General features: G+C 45.1%; 1 protein-coding gene across 1 annotated transcript; it reads left to right on the forward strand.

The window, feature by feature from the left end:
• Positions 1-4507: 4507 nt before the first annotated feature.
• On the forward strand, positions 4508-12955 carry LOC121586952 (steryl-sulfatase). The gene is given in 11 exon segments (XM_041904036.2): positions 4508-5469; positions 5736-5857; positions 6292-6414; positions 6963-7129; positions 9176-9423; positions 9702-9838; positions 10155-10292; positions 10748-10907; positions 11327-11448; positions 11611-11853; positions 11856-12955. Coding segments are annotated over 11 exon segments (1902 nt in total). The 5' UTR covers positions 4508-5197; the 3' UTR covers positions 12026-12955.
• The last annotated feature ends 1258 nt before the right edge of the window (positions 12956-14213 follow it).

Consider the following 14213-nt stretch of genomic DNA (forward strand, 5'->3'; position numbering starts at 1 on the left):
AGAGCAGCTAGTGGGAGAGATAGATTCCTGAACTGGACTGTAGCTGGGATAACTAGACGGGGTGCTGTGGGCATTGAGTCAGGTGTAGCACTCGCAAGTACGCCCACTTTTACCTGCGAGCTTGGTCTTTTGGGCGAACCGGACAGTTAACCAGGAAATGAGTGCGGTCCCCACAGTACATGCACTCACCAGCCCGCATGCGCCCGTTCCTTTTCGGCAGGGGACAGAACGAGCACGGCCCAGCTGCATGGGCTCGTCTAGTTCCGTGGAGGGATCCGCTGAGGTGTGTGGGCGGTGTCCGAGTGGTGGTGTAGCTCGGGCTGCCGAGCGAGGGGCCCCGCCTGTGGTGTGGACCCGACCGCCCCTCTCCTGTCTCCTCTCCCGTAGCCTGTTGTCTATTCGTGTAGCAAGGGAAACGAGAACATGAAGGTTAGCAGGCTCATCACGAACAGCTAGTTCATTCTTAATCGGGTCACTTAGACCGTTAACAAACGCTCCCTGAAGAGCTTCGTCATTCCACTTGGAATCGGCTGCCAAGGTCCAAAAGTCAATGGCGTATTCAGCCACGCTACCCGTGCCCTGTCGTAGCTTCAATAGTCTCTTTGTGGCGGTCCCGGCATGGTCCGGGTGATCAAACACAACTTTCAATTGAGAGGAAAAATCGTCAAACGACAGGCTGGCAATCTGCTGAGTAGAACAAGCCGCTTCTGCCCAAATCAAAGCTTTGCCCTCATTAACCCCAGTGCGTAATGTACCTTTGAGGATTCCGTGGAGAAAGACAGGGGCTTCTGTTGGAACACAAGCGGCACTGAAGCAGGAAACCACGGCATTTGTTCAGGTCCCCGGTGAAAGGTTCGGGTGAGGTTGTAGGGGGGTTCCCGAAGGGCAGGAGCGGAAGCCGAACCTGGAGCCACTGTAGGAGGAACAGGCGGAGGAGAAACAGAGGGAGGAAGGGTAGTGAGTGTTACCAGGTTAGCTACCTGAGAGGAGAGATGAGATACTTGATCCAACAACTGCTGGTTGTTATCCAATAGAGTCCGGATGAGTTGGTCGTGTTGTCCCAATAGCATTCCCTGTGAATGGAGGGCGCGTTGTATGCCATCACCCGTTGTTTCATGTGGCATCTCTGCTGAGTCCATGTTTGGCCAGTTCGTTCTATTAGGCTTGGGTGGGGGACTCAGGTGCAGAGACGGACACGCGGACAAAGAGGGTGAATTATGATGTAGTTTATTCAGCGTGTTATGGTAGAGAGAAGCAGTACAGGGTGGAGTAGCTTCAGGCCGGGGGTAGGAGCTGAGTAGGGTGGAGAGCCAGTAGTCCTGAGGGCTGGATGACGAGGATATCAGACAACAGAGCAGGTTGCGGCGTGGGAATGGCAGGCAGGCAGGCAGCAGGAACAGACGAGATCTAATCGAAGGAGAGACAGGTTACAAACGTGGCAGAAACAACTATAATACTGAGAGAGTACAACTAAACTGAGATTTCTGTACGGGGCCAAGTTACCACAGGTAGTGTAGGAACGAACTGGCGCTGGAGAGGTGTCCAGCCCGGGTAGATAACTGCTGGTTGATTGTTGACAATGAGCTGCAGCTGGATGTAACTGATCTTGTGAGAGAATGGCCACGCCCCCTGACCTAGATCCTCTGACTGGACTGCACAGCAGGGGGAGACAGACACAAACAACACACACAGGGAAAAAGGGAAAGGAAAACCAGCAGGAACAGGACCAACAGTGCCGGACCGTAACACTCGGAGGATGTGTCGGTACCATTGTTTATTCATGGCTGTGTTCTTAGGCAAAATTGTGAGTGAGCCCACTCCCTTGGCTGAGAAGCAACCCCACACATGAATGGTCTCAGGATGCATGACACAGGACTGATGGTAGCGCTCACCTTGTCTTCTCCGGACAAGGTGTTTTCCGGATGCCCCAAACAATCGGAAAGGGGATTCATCAGAGAAAATGACTTTACCCCAGTCCTCAGCAGTCCAATCCCTGTACCTTTTGCAGAATATCAGTCTGTCCCTGATGTTTTTCCTGGAGAGAAGTGGCTTCTTTGCTGCCCTTATTGACACCAGGGCATCCTCCAAAAGTCTTCGCCTCATTGTGCGTGCAGATGCACTCACACCTGCCCGCTGCCATTCCTGAGCAAGCTCTGCACTGGTGGTGTCCCGATCCCGCAGCTGAATCAACTTTAGGAGACGGTCCTGGCGCTTGCTGGACTTTCTTGGGCGCCCTGACGCCTTCTTCACAACAATTGAACCTCTCTCCTTGAAGTTCTTGATGATCCGATAAATGGTTGATTTAGGTGCAATCTTACTAGCAGCAATATCCTTGCCTGTGAAGCCCATTTTGTGCAAAGCAATGATGACGGCACGTGTTTCCTTGCAGGTAACCATGGTTAACAGAGGAAGAACAATGATTTCTAACACCACCCTCCTTTTAAAGCTTGCAGTCTGTTATTCTAACTCAATCAGCATGACAGAGTGATCTCCAGCCTTGTCCTCGTCAACACTCTCACCTGTGTTAACGAGAGAATCACTGACATGATGGCAGCTGGTCCTTTTGTGGCAGGGCTGAAATGCAGTGGAAATGTTTTTGGGGGATTAAGTTCATTTTCATGGCAAAGAGGGACTTTGCAATTAATTGCAATTCATCTGATCACTCTTCATGACATTCTGGAGTATATGCAAATTGCCATCATCAAAACTGAGGCAGCAGACTTTGTGAAAATTAGTATTTGTGTCATTCTCAAATCTTTTGACCACGATTGTACTTAGTAACATTGGCTCTAGCGCTCTTCAAAAATCAAAGTTTATTGGTTGAGTACACATATTAGCAGGTGTTAAAATGTCAAATAATTAAACTGTAAGGAGAGAAAAAAGACAAGAAATCAAGAACGGCGGGACGAATCTGATTAGCAAGCCAAATAGCACTGTAGCAGTCATCAAATGCAATCTACAGTGGGGAGAACAAGTATTTGATACACTGCCGATTTTGCAGGTTTTCCTACTTACAAAGCATGTAGAGGTCTGTAATTTTTATCATAGGTACACTTCAACTGTGAGAGACGGAATCTAAAACAAAAATCCAGAAAATCACATTGTATGATTTTTAAGTAATTCATTTGCATTTTATTGCATTATCACCTACCAACCAATAAGAATCCCGGCTCTCACAGACCTGCTAGTTTTTCTTTAAGAAGCCCTCCTGTTCTCCACTCATTACCTGTATAAACTGCACCTGTTTGAACTCGTTACCTGTATAAAAGACACATGTCCACTCACTCAATCAAACAGACTCCAACCTCTCCACAATGGCCAAGACCAGAGAGCTGTGTAAGGACATCAGGGATAAAATTGTAGACCTGCACAAGGCTGGGATGGGCTACAGGACAATAGGCAAGCAGCTTGGTGAGAAGGCAACAACTGTTGGCGCAATTATTAGAAAATGGAAGAAGTTCAAGATGACGGTTAATTACCCTCGGTCTGGGGTTCCATGCAAGATCTCACCTCGTGGGGCATCAATGATCATGAGGAAGGTGAGGGATCAGCCCAGAACTACACGGCAGGACCTGGTCAATGACCTGAAGAGAGCTGGGACCACAGTCTCAAAGAAAACCATTAGTAACACACTACGCCGTCATGGATTAAAATCCTGCAGCGCACGCAAGGTCCCCCTGCTCAAGCCAGCGCATGTCCAGGCCCGTCTGAAGTTTGCCAATGACCATCTGGATGATCCAGAGGAGGAATGGGAGAAGGTCGTGTGGTCTGATGAGACAAAAATAGAGCTTTTTGGTCTAAACTCCACTCGCCGTGTTTGGAGGAAGAAGAAGGATGAGTACAACCCCAAGAACACTATCCCAACCGTGAAGCATGGAGGTGGAAACATTATTCTTTGGGGATGCTTTTCTGCAAAGGGGACAGGACGACTGCACCGTATTGATGGGAGGATGGATGGGGCCATGTATCGCGAGATCTTGGCCAACAACCTCCTTCCCTCAGTAAGAGAATTGAAGATGGGTCGTGGCTGGGTCTTCCAGCATGACAACGACCCGAAAACACACAGCCAGGGCAACTAAGGAGTGGCTCCGTAAGAAGCACCTCAAGGTCCTGGAGTGGCCTAGCCAGTCTCCAGACCTGAACCCAATAGAAAATCTTTGGAGGGAGCTGAAAGTCCGTATTGCCCAGCGACAGCCCCAAAACCTGAAGGATCTGGAGAAGGTCTGTATGGAGGAGTGGGCCAAAATCCCTGCTGCAGTGTGTGCAAACCTGGTCAAGACCTACAGGAAACGTATGATCTCTGTAATTGCAAACAAAGGTTTCTGTACCAAATATTAAGTTCTGCTTTTCTGATGTATCAAATACTTATGTCATGCAATAAAATGCAAATTAATTACTTAAAAATCACAGTTGAAGTGTACCTATGATAAAAAATGACGGGCCTCTACATGCTTTGTAAGTAGGAAAACCTGCAAAATCGGCAGTGTATCAAATACTTGTTCTCCCCACTGTATTTATATGTACACTGGATTAACACAAGATCAACTAAGAATGATATGTACATCAGTATATATATTAGTGTAAGCTATGTCACGAATCCAGTGTGTAAATAAATGTGCGCTGTGTATAAACAGTGTAACTAAAATACAATGTACAGTAGTATAAATAATTATTATGATGTGCTATGTCGGGGATAAAGTATTTAAATAGACAGTGTGAAACGGGAAGTGATCTGTGGTTCAGTGTGTGTGTGTGTGTGTATGTGCGTGTGTTTGTGATTATGAGGTGTGTGTGTGATTAGTGTTTGTGTGCATCACCTGGTAGATGGCTAGTGATGGCTGATGGCCTGGTAATAGAAACAGTTTTTTAGTCTCTCTGTCTTAGCTTTGATGCACCTGTACTGTCTCTGTCTGTCGGATGGTAGCAAAGTGAACAGTCTGTGGCTCGGGTTGCTGAGGTCCTTAATGATTTTCTTGACCTTCCTTTGACACCGGGTGCTGTAGATTTCCTGGAGGGCAGGCAGCGTGCCCCGGGTGATGCGTTGGACTGCCCGCATTACCCTCTGGAGAGCCATGCAGTTGAGGGCGGAGCAGTTGCCGTACCAGGCGGTGATGGAGCCTAACAAAATGCTCTCAATGTTGCATCTGTAGGAGTTTGAGGGTCTTAGGGGCAATGCCGAATTTCTTCAGTAACCACGATGACGGTGTGCCGAGACCATTTCAGGTCCTCAGTGATGTGCACGCCGAGGAACTTGAAGCTTTTGACCCTATCCAAGTATTGCCTCTGTCTCTGGTTCTCCAGTGTTACCTTGAAAATGAAGTCCCCATGGATCCCATGCTGTCTTGGTCTACTGTTGTTGTTTGACGTGTGCTGTGCCTTGAATGATGACAAAAGGCCTAATTTTGTCCTGATGATGGTCGACGACTTGGGGATTGGAGACTTGGGCTGCTATGGGAACACAACCTTGCGGTAAGTTTCAGTGATGTAAACTGCAACAGGCTTTTTATGTTCTTTCCCATGTTTCTAAGCATGTCATTCCTGCATTACATATACTTATCATTTGTAGTTGTGATTCCAAACAAAAATGTCCGTCCTCGGAAGACAATCAAGTTTGATTCTATTCCTTTTATTCTAATTTCTAATTATTGCTGTGCTCTGTGCTCACCTTTAACACATGACTAAAAGGCCTCCTTCCAGATGATGAGCCCTACCGTGTTGTGTTGTTGTGTCTGCAGGACCCCCAACATCGACATGCTGGCTCAGGAGGGGGTGAGGCTGACGCAGCACATCGCTGCTGCCCCCCTCTGTACGCCCAGTAGGGCAGCCTTTCTGACAGGCCGATACCCAATACGATCTGGTGAGGCGAGACATAAACAACAAATCAAATCAAATGTTAGATGTCACATGCGCCGAACGGGCGTAGACTTTACCGTGAAATAGTAAAAATAGTAATACAATAGTAATAAAATATACTACAACAACAACAACAAGAGCTCAATGTATAGCCTACCTCCTGGGGTTTGACACAAAGCTTTGCCTAGTAGTATTATTTGATCACTTAACAGATCACTAGCTAGTATTGATAGGCCGAACTAGTATTATGTAGCGTTAGCTATGCATTAGTAAGGCTAAGTGGAGAGAACAGCTCATAGAACATGATAAATAGCATGTTCACCACAATGCAGCAGGATGAATAGTACATCATCATTCCACTGTATGATTTTATACTTTGTTACTCTCTCCACTTTGTGATTTGATATACATTTTTGATCCTATTTTTGTCTTGAACAGGTATGGCTGGCCTTGGACAGTTAGGGGTGTATGTTATCTCTGCTGCATCTGGCGGTCTTCCCAGTGAAGAAGTCACCTTTGCCAAGGTCGCCAAACGACAGGGCTACGAGACTGCTCTCATAGGTGAGCCAAAGTCCTCTCCTTTGTTTTTCTTTGATACTATGTAAAGCGTCTTTAGGTCCATGAAAAACTGTACATATAACCCATTTATTATCGTCATGAGTCTGTATCAATACTTCTCACTTTGGGAATAGGGAACACGCGTGAGCAGTGACAGTTAATTTGATTGGTTGCAGCAATGTGTCTGTTTTGTTGTTTGAATGTCTTTTCAATTCTGACTGTATAGCTATAGCTACATGATTGATTTGATTTTAATAGTATAATAGCTTTCATATTCAAATTGGCTTCTCAATGGTTGTCCAGACAACAGACTAAAGCACATTTACATTTGAGTTGACATTCAAGGTCTTGTTCTTTGATGTACAACATCCTCACAGGCTTTTCAGTAACCCAAGTTGACATATTATTAAATGTAATAATTGGCATCATCTGCCTTTTTTCTCCACTGTTGAAAACACTTTACATGTGGTAATTAAAGGCCGTTGTTCTTTGTAGATGCCTCAAGTTGCCAGTTTATATGGTCCATCATCTGCCCCTTCACTCCACTGTAGGAAAATGGCACCTTGGTCTTAACTGTGAGAGGAACGACGACTACTGTCACCACCCCAGTGCTCACGGCTTCGACCACTTCTACGGTATAACCCTGACCAACCTGCGTGACTGTCAGCCCGGCCACGGCTCCATCTTTACCAATGTCCAAGCACACATACCCTTCAAGGTGATGTACAGGATACAATGCATTTTTATGATATACAATATTTTGGTTTAATCATTAAATTGTTAGGAGCATATACAGTGGCTTGTGAACGTATTCACCCCCCTTGGCATTTTTCCTATTTTGTTGCCTTACAACCTGGAATTAAAATGGATTTTGGGGGGGTTTGTATCATTTGATTTACACAACATGCCTACCACTTTGAAGATGCAAAATATTTCTTCTTGTGAAACAAACAAGAAATAAGACAAAACAAAAGAACTTGAGCATGCATAACTATTCACCCCCCAAAGTCAATACTTTGTAGAGCCACCTTTTGCAGCAATTACAGCTGCAAGTCTTTTGTGGTATGTCTCTATAAGCTTAGCACATCTAGCCACTGGGATTTTTGCCCATTCTTCAAGGCAAAACTGCTCCAGCTCCTTCAAGTTGGATGGGTTCCGCTGGTGTACAGCAATCTTTAAGTCATACCACAGATTCTCAATTGGATTGAGGTCTGGGCTTTGACTAGGCCATTCCAAGACATTTAAATGTTTCCCCTTAAACCACTCAAGTGTTGCTTTAGCAGTATGCTTAGGGTCATTGTCCTGCTGGAGGGTGAACCTCCGCCCCAGTCTCAAATTTCTGGAAGACTGAAACAGGTTTCCCTCAAGAATTTCCCTGTATTTAGCGCCATCCATCATTCCTTAAATTCTGACCAGTTTCCCAGTCCCTGCTGGTGAAAAACATGGTGTTCTCGGGGTGATGAGAGGTGTTTTCCTTGATGGCAGAACAATTTATTTTAGTCTCATCTGACCAGAGTACCTTCTTCCATATGTTTGGGGAGTCTCCCACATGCCTTTTGGCGAACACCAAACGTGTTTGCTTATTTTTTTCTTTAAGCAATGGCTTTTTTCTGGCCACTCTTCCGTGTACAGCTTAAAGTGGTCCTATGGACAGATACTCCAATCTCTCCGCTGTGGAGCTTTGCAGCTCCTTCAGGGTTATCTTTGGTCTCTTTGTTGCCTCTCTGATTAATGCTCTCCTTGCCTGGTCCGTGAGTTTTGGTGGGCGGCCCTCTCTTGGCAGGTTTGTTGTGGTGCCATATTCTTTCCATTTCTTAATAATGGATTTAATGGTGCTCCGTGGGATGTTCAAAGTTTCTGATATTTTTTATAACCCAACCCTGATCTGTACTTCTCCACAACTTTGTCCCTGACCTGTTTGGAGAGCTGCTTGGTCTTTATGGTGGCGCTTGCTTGGTGGTGCCCTTGCTTAGTGGTGTTGCAGACTCTGGGGCCTTTCAGAACAGGTGTGTTATATACTGAAATCATGTGACACTTAGATTGCAGCACAGGTGGACTTTATTTAACTAATTTTGTGACTTCTGAAGGTAATTGGTTGCACCAGATCTTATTTAGGGCTTCATAGCAAAGGGGGGTGAATACATATGCACGCACCACTTTTCCGTTATTAATTTTTTTGAAACAAGTTATTTTTTCCATTTCACTTCACCAATTTGGACTATTTTGTGTATGTCCATTACATGAAATCCAAATAAAAATCTATTTAAATTACAGGTTGTAATGCAACAAAATAGGAAAAACGCCAAGGGGGGATGAATACTTTTGCAAGGCACTGTATAGAGTGTCTTTCTTCTACATCTGCATTGCTTGCTGTTTGGGGTTTTAGGCTGTTTCTGAATAGCACTACATCTGCTGATGTAAAAAGGGCTTTATAAATAAAAAACAGTTTACTCTCCATTAGTCAGCACCTCTCCAACCATTTTGGGGTGTGCTTCAGCACATGATTTTTACTACAGTATTACATTGAGTATTTTTACTTGATGTATGTATCCTGGTGTAGCATGGTCCCAGATCTGTTTGTGCTCTTGCCAACGCCATTGCTGTCATAGTCAAGCCAACCAAAGTGATAAGGAGTTGGCATGATGGCATAAACAGACTGGTGCCTCGGACTGTTTGTTGTATGTAGTTTGGTTGAGCTTTTAGCTATAAAGCAAATTGTCCCTCAGGGATAGGATAGTAAAGATTCTCAACTTTACCCTACAAGACCCTGGGAGTGGGTGTGGCTACCGTGACCCTCCTGCATGCGAGGGGTGTGGTCACAGTGCGGAGGAAGTTGGTGCTGAGTGTGGTGGCGTTGGTGGGCGCGGTGGCGGCCATCTTTGGTACATTCGTCATCACGTTCCCTAACTTCAACTGCTTTCTGATGAGGAACCGGGAGGTGGTCGAGCAGCCATATGTCTCAGAGAACCTGACCCAGAGAATGACAGATGAAGCAGTGGACTTTTTAGAAAGGTGAGTTTTTTTATTTATTGCTCCCCTACTACATGATAGATTGAGACAGAATAGAAGCCAAATTGCATGTTTGTGTGTGCGTGCGTGAGTGTGTTTGATTATTGATGTTTGTTTGTGTCCTGCGAGTGGGAAGAAAGTCTAAAGGGTATGTAAGGAAAGTGTGTGTAAAGGGTTGGTGACCTAGGTGACTGTCGGTAAAATAAAAGCATACTGTAACTGTACACATTAGTTGTCATACAATTATTTTATTCCATTTACACTGTTGACTATTTTGACAGGAACTCTGCACTACCCTTCCTGTTGTTCTTCTCCTTCATTCAAGTGCACACGGCCATGTTTGCATCACCAGCCTTCCAGGGGACCAGTCAGCACGGTATCTATGGAGACGCTGTTCATGAAGTGGACTGGAGTGTTGGTAAGAGTTGATATTTACTCTATATCGCTATATGGTCCTCTGTAGCTCAATTGGTAGAGCATGGCGCTTGTAACGCCAGGGTAGGGGGTTCGATCCCCGGGACCACCCATACCTAAAAATGTATGCACGCATGACTGTAAGTTGCTTTGGATAAAAGCGTCTGCTAAATGGCATATTATTATATGGCCTTTTTTTTTATGTCCAATAAGTTAAAAGGTTGGAAGACTTGAAATGTCCACACTAATTATATTTGAGAGGTTGGAAGATTTGATTGGTTTTTACCTATTAAGTCCTGTTTCATAACATTTGTTTGTAGGTCAGCTCATGCAGACTCTGGAGCGGTTGAACCTGAAGGAGAACACACTGGTTTACCTGACCTCAGACCAGGGGGCGCACCTTGAGGAGATCTCAGTCTGGGGGGAGGTGCACAGAGGCTGGAACGGCATCTACAAAGGTACAGTCTGTAACAGGGGGGAGTTGCACAGGGGCTGGAACAGCATATACAAAGGTACAGTCTGTAACAGCTTCAGAAGAACAAGTCAACAGAGGCCGAACAGCCAGATGTCAAATTTTCAGTTAAAACATTTTTTAATGAATAGGTTAAATTTTTTTTTAAATAGAAGTAAAAATATTCAACATTGAAGTGCAGGTGCAGAAAGGCTTTAGTTTGCATCTGCAGTGGTTTAGTAGGGTATATTAATAAGCATGTAAATGGAAAGTCAGAGCCAGTCAATGCATAGAATAGAATAATAGATTAGTAGATAAATTGCACAGATGATCTATGTCCTCATGCATAAGAGACGAGACATTTGCATGAAAGGTTCTAGTAAGCCTTATATTTCAGTCGAGTGATGAAGGACTTCCCATATTCTCAGTCCTCACAAAGTGCTTCGATCTGTCTCTGAGCAGCAGGGAAATCCACCAACTGGGAGGGGGGGATCCGAGTTCCAGGACTGCTTCGTTGGACTGGGATGTTACCTGCAGGGAAAGACATTGATGAACCCACCAGCAACATGGACATCTTCCCTACTGTGGTGAAGCTAGCCGGAGGGATGGCACTGGGGGACAGGTGAGTAGTGTGAAATTGCTGAGGTCTGAGGGGCTTTGTTTGTTCAAGGACCTCTATTTCTATGGGTAAGCCGAAAGCACTAGGTAGGTTTTCTGGCAGCCTCATCTGTCAGTCAAAACCACAGTGTTTGGAATCTAGGTCACCATAGAAACGATATGCACTCTTAGTGCTCTGAATCACCCTAACTAGAGACATTATATTCACAATAGGTGTCACCAGGGACCTGCTAGGAAAAATCTCAGCTAATGAAAAAGCTCTCAAAACGGATCAGGCTGATCTAAACTTTGATCAAAGGTTTTCAAGGGCCTTTGAGGTCTTTCTGCCTACGCAGAGGATCATTCCTACAGTGTGCTCCATTTCTGTGTCTCAGAGATAATTTATTGTGTTGTGTGTGTTCTGTGTGTGTCTTCTCTTCCTAGAGTGATAGACGGTCATGACCTCATGCCCCTGCTGCAGGGGGAAGTTGAGAGATCAAAGCATGAGTTTCTCTTCCATTACTGTAATGCCTACCTCAACGCTGTCAGGTGGCATCCTCCCAACAGTAAGTCCACATTTCCAATGTAATAGTTTTTAAAGAATGCAATTGAATTACTGTAACGATGCTGCTAATTATGATTGAGTGAGAATTCCAATGTTTTTTGTAAGCAAGTTAACTTGAAACTTAAACTACTATGGTGGTTGTAATTCATTGTAAATCTTTAAGGTTATTCAATATGGAAGGTGTTCTTTTTCACTCCGGACTTCTACCCCGAGAACGGAACAGCCTGCATGCATACCCATGCCTGTTTCTGCACCGCATCCTACGTGACCTACCATGACCCCCCTTTGCTCTTTGACCTCTCCCGCGACCCCTCGGAGACCACGCCCCTGACCCCAGACACGGAACCCACCTTCCACTCGGTCCTGGAGGAGATCCGGGCTGCGGTGGCCCTCCATAAGGAGTCCATCACCCCGTTCAGGACCAGCTCGCCCCAGGACACCTCCTATGGAAGCCCTGGCTGCAGCCCTGCTGCTCCTCCCTGTCCCAGCTCTGCAGGTGTGAGAGAGATGGTGGGAGAGACGGCCACCGGAGCACTGTAGAGGCAGACTCTCCACAGGATCAGCACATCATTGCTTAACACTGCGGGGAGGGTAACGTAGGAACCCAGAACCAATCTTTTAGTGTGTATGTAAACAATCTGTGACAAGAGACTAACGGGAGGGAAAATACCCCCATTTTTACTGGGCTTGTTGGTAGAAGTGACCTGGATCTACTTTACATGTGTGTGTGACCGACTGGGGCATCTGTAATAACATACATTTGAGTATTTGCCCTCTCAGGAACACATCCATTAAAATGTACAGTAAATTGTGTTGCCTATGCTTGCTCCCTGAGGGGGTTATGCCGAGGCTGCTATTTTGACTTAAATGTATTTTAAAGCACTTTGTGACAAATGTATTTGTAAAAAAGCGCAATATGAATCAAATGTGATTGTTGAGGCCAGTCCTCATATATACAGTAAAGAGGATATATAGCAGAGAAACCTAGCACATTGTATAGGATAGCAGAGCAACTCAATGCACTGATTACCACAAGGTCCATTTCTAGCCATATGCTCCTGGGCGCTACAATAACCCTGTGTTACCCTTGTAGAGTACAGATGATCATTTAATCACTGTTCATCATTTGTACTCTACAGGGTCTCTGTAAAAGGCATCTGTTCATCCAAGCAGCAATGAAACTGAGTGGACAACCAACATGAACAGACATGGCTGTATTAACAAATAGAGCTGTATTAAGATGTTCAGCAGAGCTGCGATGTCTAATGCCAGCAGTCAGTACAGTCAGCCAGAGTCCCTGAGTCACACACGGCTCATCCCCCTGTGGCCACAGCCCGCAGCAGATCTTCATTACCCAGACTAGCTTTAAGTTTAGCTCTTCATTTGATCTCAGATTTCTGTGACATTTAGTTAATATGTATCTTATTCTCCCTTTAACTCTATATCCAGCAGTCTATTTGTCACAGACTACCATTAGCAAATCTCTGAATATTAAAGAGTGCTCTTTCTCCGCTGTTTAGTCATTTATATGATTTATTTGTGAGCGTTCCCACACACCCACTATGCGTAGCATTTTATGCCATTTGTTATTTTGTTATTACTATGTGTTAATTTGTTTCAACAGTTCATTGACTTTTTGACATTTTTCTAATGTAAATGAATAATGATCTGATTTGTGTGGTGTACCAGCTACAACAGCACTACTGATGCTACCAATAACTACCACTGCCAAATACAGAACTACAGCCACTATCACTATAACTGTGATTGATATTCTGACATTGTGTATAAATCTAATTATTTTCCTCCATCCATGGCCCTGTAATCATGGCGGCTGATCATTATTGGATCCATCCACAACAGAGAGATTTTGGTAGTGATAGAAGCCAGCTGTTTATCTTGTCTTTGACTCGGGCTTAGGTCCCAAATGGCACCCTATTCCCTACATAGTGCACCACTTTTGACCAGTGGCCAGGGCTCTGGTCAAAAGTAGTACACTATATAGAGTGCCATTTGGGATGTAACCCTTGTGTTGGCTTGGCCACTGGTCCATCACATCCAGCCCAGCCTCTCTGCTCCCGGACGCCAGAGAAGTGGAGCGCAGCACAGCGCTGCATGGACAGGCCTGCCAATGCACATGTGCACCTCAGAGATATGGCACCCTATTCCCTATTTAGTGCCCTACCTTAGACCTGGGCCCATATGTCTCTGGTCAAAAGTAGCACACTATATAGGATATAGTCATTTGGGATGCAGACAGAGATACCCAGCCTCCAAAACTAGTTTGTTTACCCTCCAGTCACAGTCCTAGGTTTAGGATCGGGACATGGGGAGGATGTTATTCTTGAATTGAATGTTTGTGTGACCAAGTGCAATACTTACCCCACTCAGCATTATTTGCATGGTGCAAGTGCAACAGCAATGTCTGGTAGGACATCTGATGATCATATTGCTTACTTTGCTTTTTCATTTGGTATTCAAATGAATGTAGCTGCTGGACTTTTAAGGACCTCTCACAGTTGAAGGATATCGACATAAATGCAAGGGGTGCAATCATAATGCAAAGCCTTTTTCCAATAAACTGCACACACACGTAACTGTTTGCAGGTGTGTGCTTTTTAGACAGAGGAGAACATATTGTAGTAGGCAGTGGAATAATGAAGTGTACAGATGCGTCTTTTAGTTAGGACGTTTCCTGTAGAATAGCCCCTCTGGTCGTCTGGTGTTATTTAGAGTAGCGTTTTCCTCAGAGAGAGGAGAAAACCT

This window comes from Coregonus clupeaformis, chromosome 6 (genome assembly GCF_020615455.1).
Source record: "Coregonus clupeaformis isolate EN_2021a chromosome 6, ASM2061545v1, whole genome shotgun sequence".
Classification (NCBI taxonomy): domain Eukaryota; kingdom Metazoa; phylum Chordata; class Actinopteri; order Salmoniformes; family Salmonidae; genus Coregonus; species Coregonus clupeaformis.